Source organism: Habropoda laboriosa, unplaced genomic scaffold (assembly GCF_001263275.1).
Source record: "Habropoda laboriosa isolate 0110345459 unplaced genomic scaffold, ASM126327v1 scaffold126, whole genome shotgun sequence".
Taxonomy (NCBI): domain Eukaryota; kingdom Metazoa; phylum Arthropoda; class Insecta; order Hymenoptera; family Apidae; genus Habropoda; species Habropoda laboriosa.
This window is the reverse complement of record NW_017100288.1, coordinates 538699-546587: the sequence shown is the minus strand read 5'-3', so window position 1 is coordinate 546587 and position 7889 is coordinate 538699. Positions and strand designations below refer to the sequence as shown.

General features: G+C 32.6%; 1 protein-coding gene across 1 annotated transcript in view; it reads left to right on the top strand.

Annotated features, from left to right (window-relative positions):
• The window catches only part of LOC108573731 (glycerophosphocholine phosphodiesterase GPCPD1-like), an 8349-nt gene extending 1496 nt beyond the window's left edge, over positions 1-6853 (top strand). Inside the window, 13 exon segments of the mRNA XM_017936205.1 lie at positions 126-356; positions 449-657; positions 828-997; positions 1081-1259; positions 1334-1468; positions 1555-1665; positions 3265-3418; positions 3510-3657; positions 3750-3986; positions 5198-5333; positions 5399-5826; positions 5910-6057; positions 6126-6853. Coding sequence (XP_017791694.1) covers positions 210-356; positions 449-657; positions 828-997; positions 1081-1259; positions 1334-1468; positions 1555-1665; positions 3265-3418; positions 3510-3657; positions 3750-3986; positions 5198-5333; positions 5399-5826; positions 5910-6057; positions 6126-6437 — 2514 coding nt within the window. The 5' untranslated portion in view covers positions 126-209 and the 3' untranslated portion in view covers positions 6438-6853.
• The last annotated feature ends 1036 nt before the right edge of the window (positions 6854-7889 follow it).

Sequence of the window (7889 nt, the reverse complement as noted above, 5' to 3'; positions counted from 1 at the left end):
TTTCAGAAAGAGGAATTTTTAAAAATTGATATAGAAAATTTATCTAGTTAATAATTTACCCCAATACATTTGATTGCTATTATAAAAATTTCTTAACATACCTTACAACAAGTCCCTTATTACAGAAAATTAGCTGATGTGAATTGAACACACCTTGAAACACAGAAAATTGAAAGAGAAAAACAGTGAGAAAAAGAAAACATAGTAATATGCAGCGGATGTGGTTTATAGAGAACAAAGAGGAGGAGCAATTCAAGCAGCTAGAGGTGCCACCTGAGACTAGCTTCATCGAGGTGGCTACTGAACATACATCAGACATGAGGGGATCCAAGAGGGACTGGATTTTTAGAGTCCAGGTTAGTGAACATATTCATACCTTTTATAAATTCTTAAATTAATAACATTGAATGATTTTTATTTGCTATTTACAAAATTGCTGTATACTTAGGTGCATACATTGGAGAAAAATGAAGTTTTATATGTGGTGGGTAATTTGCCTGAATTGGGTGCTTGGAATCACAACCAAGCAATTCAATTATCACAAGAACATGGCAGTCGGGATTCTCCTGTACTTTTTGATAATAACAGTAGCAGGGAATTTTATAATGACAATGGACATAACAATGCTGGAGATGGATTTGGTGATTTAGAAGATGAGTAAGTAAATATAGATGTTTCAGGTTATCTATGGTCTATTATGTTACTATTTATTCTCTTCTATTTTTTATGTATACTTCACTTAAAATGTTACAAGGTCTTATGCATAATAATTATAACATATTATTAATAATCCTAATTTATAACATGTTCATTATCATAAATTTCAGTGGTGGACAAATATTTTCCCAAAAAGTTGCACTTCCCATTGATGCAGATATAGAGTTTCGATATTTTGTTGCTGTCATCTGTCAATCTAATGGTACTAAGAATTCGGCCAAGACTCTCATTATACGTAGATGGGAGACACATATGACACCACGCCTTATTAAGAAGAACAGTATGTAGTCAAACATAACTGATTGATTTAGAAGTAGTATTTCTATTATAGACTGAAAAATTATGTGAAAAAATTTATTACAGCACCTAGCAATTTCACTAGTGACACATTGCCAGATCCAGACAAATTCGGTTATTACAATGGTTATTGCAAAATTGAACGCGGTTGGTTGACCGATGAAACTGTGATACAATTTAAGCTTTTTAATAATCCAATTAAACTATGGAAAAATCGATTACAAAATAGGAAAGTTCACATTAAAGTATGTAATTTGCAATCATTTAATTGCATGTTGACTCTTGAAAATTCAAAATTAAAGATATATTTTCCTTTTAGATGACACCTGTAAATCTAGTTAGGCACAATTCCTTAGAATTGCAGCAATTTGGAGGCGATTGTGTAGATGATAGTCTTTCTATGGATACACAAGATATTATTGATCAACCTGCCTTTAGTATTACAGAAATTGCTGTATGTATAATTTGGTTCTATTCTTTTGGCAGATAGCTAATTTCCTCATTTGTTTTTCGGATAGTATATTCTTGTTATAATTTTAGGTAATGAATGATGAAGAGGCTCACTTCAAGATACAAGAGCAATTTGGCCGAGCTTACAATGAAGACGAATTTATTATCTTCAATGTTGCGGTTCGATATCCCGAAACTATCGTAAGTAATCCTGTAAAGAATCTCACCAAAAAATCACAGTAAATACACAACTCGATGAATAACCATTGGTTGGTATTTATTGCTTGCATTGTTTGTAATTTTTGTAACATTGCATTGTGTACATAGGATAGATCTTCGATTTTTATTCCAAATCCACCTTTTCGTCTTTTGTATGGACAGTTCTGCAAATGGAAACATCAAAGGCATCGTCTTCAATAATATATCAGCTAGCTTTATTCTTTTGGTTTTTTTTGTGACAAAAGTACATCTTTATTTAATGTAAATGGCAGATTAATAATGAGTATAAAAATTAGTAAAAAATATTGGTATGTCAGAGCAATAAATGACAAACTAATGGTAATTCATAAAAGAAATTAGATAACACTAAAGATACGCATTGACCATACCATGTGAGTTTTCAGTAGACCACGAGTAGGCTGGCCACGTCTCCTCTCGCGACTTGTTAAAATTACTTGGTAAAAGATAATTAAACTTGTTCAGCAGCTATTGCCCTCCTTGGAAATCAGAAGCGATGTCACGCGCACTGGCCTGGAATGAAGACAACCGTCAGCTTTGTACAAAGCAAGACCTCTGGTGCAAATGATGATGCTAACATGCAATCTGATGTATCGATGCTAAGCATCGTCTACCACTTTACATCTGTGTCACATGACATCACACAGAGATATGATGGTTTTGATTGTCGTTCACCTTACCGCACCTATCCTTAGGCTAGTCTCTCGTAAATCTGTAAATTTTTCTGAAGTACATGGAATTAATTATGATTGAAGATATTGGATTAGGTTCGACAATACTTAACACGCAGACTACACAATCTATTATAATGTGAGATCGGTTTACGTGAGTCGCAGCCCTCCTAAGCAACCCTAAGAATTTAGAGATATCAACGCTGTCACACCTCATATCCATCTGTGTGCGTCGAAAATGGTGAGGCTCCCATCACTCCTATATCCTTTTAGTGTACTACTAATATTTTCTAGCTCTGACCAACTCTACTGTACCGTACGTGACACCGCTGCGCGGCCAATGCCAGACTAAGCTGTCAGAATCTTCTGAATCTGAATTATAAACCTTGCAGACTTGATATCGAAATTTAATAATGAATGATCGGCAGGTGTTGCGGGATACGCGTCACCCGGCAGAGTACAGCATTTGGCAATTATTGGTCTGGTTCATTGCTAGATTATGTAGGAAATAAATTATTGTCCTTTGTTTTGTTATTCACTAGTAATTTGTTGCTCTTGCCTACAAATTATTTGAAACTGCCAAAGGATTAAAAGAAAGATGTACAAATGTCTCAAATGATATAGTTTAATTCCTACGCTTTTTAGTGATCAAGGATCGTTAATAATGTGCCATAAAATACTGCCACATTTATTAGAATCTCTAATTTTCTTGTTTCTTAGATTAGAAAAATTCAGAAAAAAGTTTCTTCAAACCAAATGTCCTTGATCATTGGACTTAATTAATGTTGAAGCAAGCTCTATAATGGATGAGCAAAAAATACTGATGCAGGCATTTGGTGTTGTTGTATACAGTAGTATTTTTCCATGTATATTAAGTAAACTGTTTTTTCAGGCATATTTAGTGGACTACTACGTGTACAGCTCAAGGTGTTTTCCAGGAGAACCACCAAATCATATTGGTTTCAGCTACATCTTGCCCAGTACATTACAATCTAGTGTTGGGCTTCTAACAGTACCAATTACAAGCACAAAACATAGACCAATTGGTATGATTAAATTTTTACTGTTCATTATTATTTATTACTATTGGAAATTGTTGACGATTATCATCAATAAATTTTTTCACTTTCTCCTCAGGGCAACTCACAGTGGAGTTTGTTGTGATAAAATCAATTCCGGATTATCCATGGGATATGAGTATTTCATATGCAAAACATTGGGAACAACGGTGGTCTGGTTTAGATGTGGGGCACAGAGGATTGGGTACATCTTTTCAAACAAAGAAGTATGTTTATTTCTCTAGAATAATTGAAAAAATTAGATTTTTACAGACATTGTTTAGACAGAAAAATTTCTACGTTTTAATTTTGTTTATAGCTGTGCTAATGTACGTGAAAATACAATAGCTTCTTTAAAGACTGCATCGTATCACGGAGCTGACATGGTCGAATTTGACGTCCAATTGTCTAAAGACCATATACCAGTCATTTACCACGATTTCTATGTATCTATTTCTTTAAAACGCAAAAAACAAACAGAAGCTATGGATATGCTGGAAATACCTGTTAAGGATCTTACATTAGAGCAGCTACATTTATTAAAGGTAATTTTTATGTAAATAAATTGTGCACTCTAGAGCACATAGTTAAATTTAAAAAGTCATGATAATGATTTATATTATTTTCATTGACTTCGTATACATAATTTTCATGTTTATAGCTATTTATAGATTTCAACGTGAACTCAATGGATTTTATTTTTGTTATTTTATTGCAAAATATATATCACCCATGAAGAGTAACAAGTTAAAAGTTAATTCTTCTTTGCTTGAAGTTGTTAACAATTAGCTTCTAAGCGATATAAAATAAATAATATATATACACCGCGAATAACTAAAAATAATTTAGATAAAAATGTTACACAATCAACTTCATAAATCATGGAACATCACTAAATGTTATTTCTAGCTACATAATCTTTCACTATATCAATTAATAATGCACATCTAACATAACCTCTCATCTACCATTAATTAATAGAATGCGGCTTCTTGATAATGCTACGCGTATTAACATCTCGTTTTTTATGTCCTTTTTTGTATTGAAGGAGAAATCAATCACTTCAGGGATTGTATCGTATGTAGATACACCACAACATGCAATCATGAATATATAGGTGTAACATACCTATTCGTATTTGTTTTTTTTAATATTCAACAGGATTTTTATTACCCGGGGGACTCGTTGGGTAAAGTGCTGTATTTCGTTGATAAAGCCGAGCAGGGGGTTAACCAACTGGTGAGCTTTCATATCGCTTGCGCCGCCTAACTCGTCGCCAAAATGTATAAACAATTATTCATTTAAACAACTCGATGCATGCTTTTTAAAAGTTTTCTCTAAAACCAACTAAAATTGATTTTTTAAAATCACATCATAGTGCCACGATATCGTATATTATGCTTCAATTAAAAGTTGAAAGCTTAATCTTGATACTGTAAGTTATCAAAGTAATTTGATTGAAAAGTATTTTTTACCAATATATCACCAAACGACCTTTTGTAAAGATGCTTCAATGACCTTGAAGATCATTTTTTATAATCTTCACCAATTTCATTCCCCTCTGGCGTCACGTACCTGCTTCCATACGTCAGTAAGGAACTAGTCATCGAAAAATGTATTTTAAAAATACACATTATCACAGCATGTGAATAATATTATGAAAGGCATGATATTATTTTTAATATATTTACATGACTTCGAAGTGTTTGCTTTTGTTTAACTTCGAAAAATCTATTACGTCAAACGTCATAATATGACCTTTACCAGTTTTTATAATCTAACAGAATTACATTAAAAGTAAATGTACTATTTTGCATGTCCCTTACGTCACAAATCCGTACTTCAAGAATTGGAACAACACGTCGGTTGTAATATTGAAATTAAATGGACTATGCAGCTGAAGGTAAAGATAATATATTTAACGTTATTTATTTACTATTTTCTTACGGAAATTATATGTACATACAGGACGGCACGTTCGAGCTTAACCATCCTTTCGACCTCAATATGTATTTGGATATTATATTGAAAGTCGTTTTAGAATACGGAGGAGATAGAAAAATCGTTTTCTCATCATTTAACCCAGATATTTGTGCCATGATACGTCTTAAGCAAAATAAGTACCCAGTAGTGTTTTTGACACAAGGTGTGACTTCGAAATATCCCACTTACCACGATCCAAGGTGTCAAACAGTGCCAATGGCTGTTAGACACGCGTTAGCGGCTGATATCTTAGGAATTAATGTCCATACTGAAGATATCCTTAGAGATCCGTCACAAGTTAAATTTGTAAAGGATGCTGGATTAATTATCTTTTGTTGGGGGGATGACAATAATGATAAAGATACGATTCAACATCTGAAGAAACTTGGTTTGCATGCAGTAATTTATGACAAGTAAGTAATACAATTTAAATTATAAATATATCATTTATTTTTTATGTATAAAAAGTACCGGAGTTATTTGTTATTTTTTACAGAATTGATGAGTACAACGCGAAAGAAGTTAAAGAAAGCATATTCCTAGTTGATGCTAGAGAAAGTCAAAAGACATTAATCGCTTTAGCACAATGCAATCAAAGTTGTCCACCACAACCTCAAATTACTAGTCCCCTAGACACAGAGAAGGTTAGTAATAGTGTTTCTGTATTAATATTCACATTGCTATAAATATAACAACTTTTTTTCTGTTTTAGGATTACTACATGGACGTCGACAAATCGCGAAACATGATTACGGCTACATCAACTACAACCTCACTTGAGTCTTTTGGTAAGAATAGTATTGATGGCGATAATATATATCCCATGTCAACCGTTAAATTATCAAGTACATGTGACCATCAGGAGAGCAAAGAGATCAGTGAAATGACGAAAGATTTCAGCTTTTGTGCGAATTCTTTTGGCCAGTCCGCAAAAGCAAAAAACATCTCAGACATAGTTTGTGGTTCAACGACAACGTTATCGGAGATCTACGTAGAAGATGAGACTGCGGAAGACTGTCTCTGATGTTTTCCTTTTAAGGAGGCATTCACGTCATGGTTTTGACACAAAAGCCGCAATCTAAAAAAGGACCTATCACACGAGGAAGGAGAAAGCTGAAGAAAATCTTTTGTAACTCATAATTTACTATAATATTTACATCAAAGGGGTTAAACAATTCAAATTTCCCCAACAGTCCTAGGATCCGCAAAATTGGATCACTTTAACGGCCATTACACGGAATGTATTCATACACCAATGCACAAGAAAGACGACCGATTGTATTTTTCACATCATTTTACCATTCCTGCAATCGGTCGATTTAATTGACCATTTTATATTATATCTTAAAACTCAATGGCCTTCTTTTAATGCTAATCAAGTTCAACGTTGTTTTCTTTATGGCAGGTAAATGTCGGAGTTGCAAGTTTTTAGTACAAATACCCTCAATATTTTTATTTAGTTCATAAAAAGGATTCACCCCTCATATTCCTTCCTTTATTAATTAAATATTAATTTTTAAACATGCAAATTGACATGGACATTAACAAATATATGATGTCACAAGTACATACTTTCGTTTTAACAAGTTATCAAGAAAACTTAAAAAATTTAAAGGGTGCAATTTACTTTTGACAGCTTCAAGCATTGACAAAGCTGTAGAGTAACTATTTTTCGTAGGCATAAGATAATTTCATATTCATTTATTTATGTTTCGAAATATTTTTAATACAACATTAGAGATTAAAAGAACTGTAAAGAATAGAAAAAATTCCTTCATTAATGAAAAATCTTGGCTAAAATAAAAAAAAAAACACTTGTGTGCAAATGTAAAATCAATATAGTTATAAAAAAATGCACTTTCTCCATATTAAAAAATATGGTGATTATTACAAATAATTTCTTTATTGTACGGTAAAACCATCAGAAAATTTGAGATTGATTTTCTTTGGTAAACAAGTACAATTTTGAAATTAAAACATTTGAAAAATCATTCATCCGCTTTATAGGTAAATTTTTTCTGACCTGGCTTCGATGTCTGATCAATCTTGTAATAACTGCATCAGTGACAAAATAAGTAGCACGCGAATATCTTTTCAAAGTTTTTGAACAGAGAAGATAATTTATATCGCTATACCGCATTGGTAATACGCGCTATACAACTAACGAAAGCGATTGTATCAATCGTTAAGATTCTGGTAATGTACAGAATATCTGTTGTTGGTTTATAGAAAAAGTATATCACAAATATGTATGGAATGATATGTAAGTGCACACGTACCGTGCATTAAGGGGAAAGGGGGTGGTTGCTGATCTTTTTTTATTGTCATAGAGGCTATGCATTATAATAAACCAGTTGACAGATATTAATCGGTTCGATAAGTTTATAATTAAAATACAATAGAGTTTTTTGCAAATCCTGAAATACATAGGTTAGTGCATTACAGTCTTCAAGTGTATACTGATAAACTTCATATA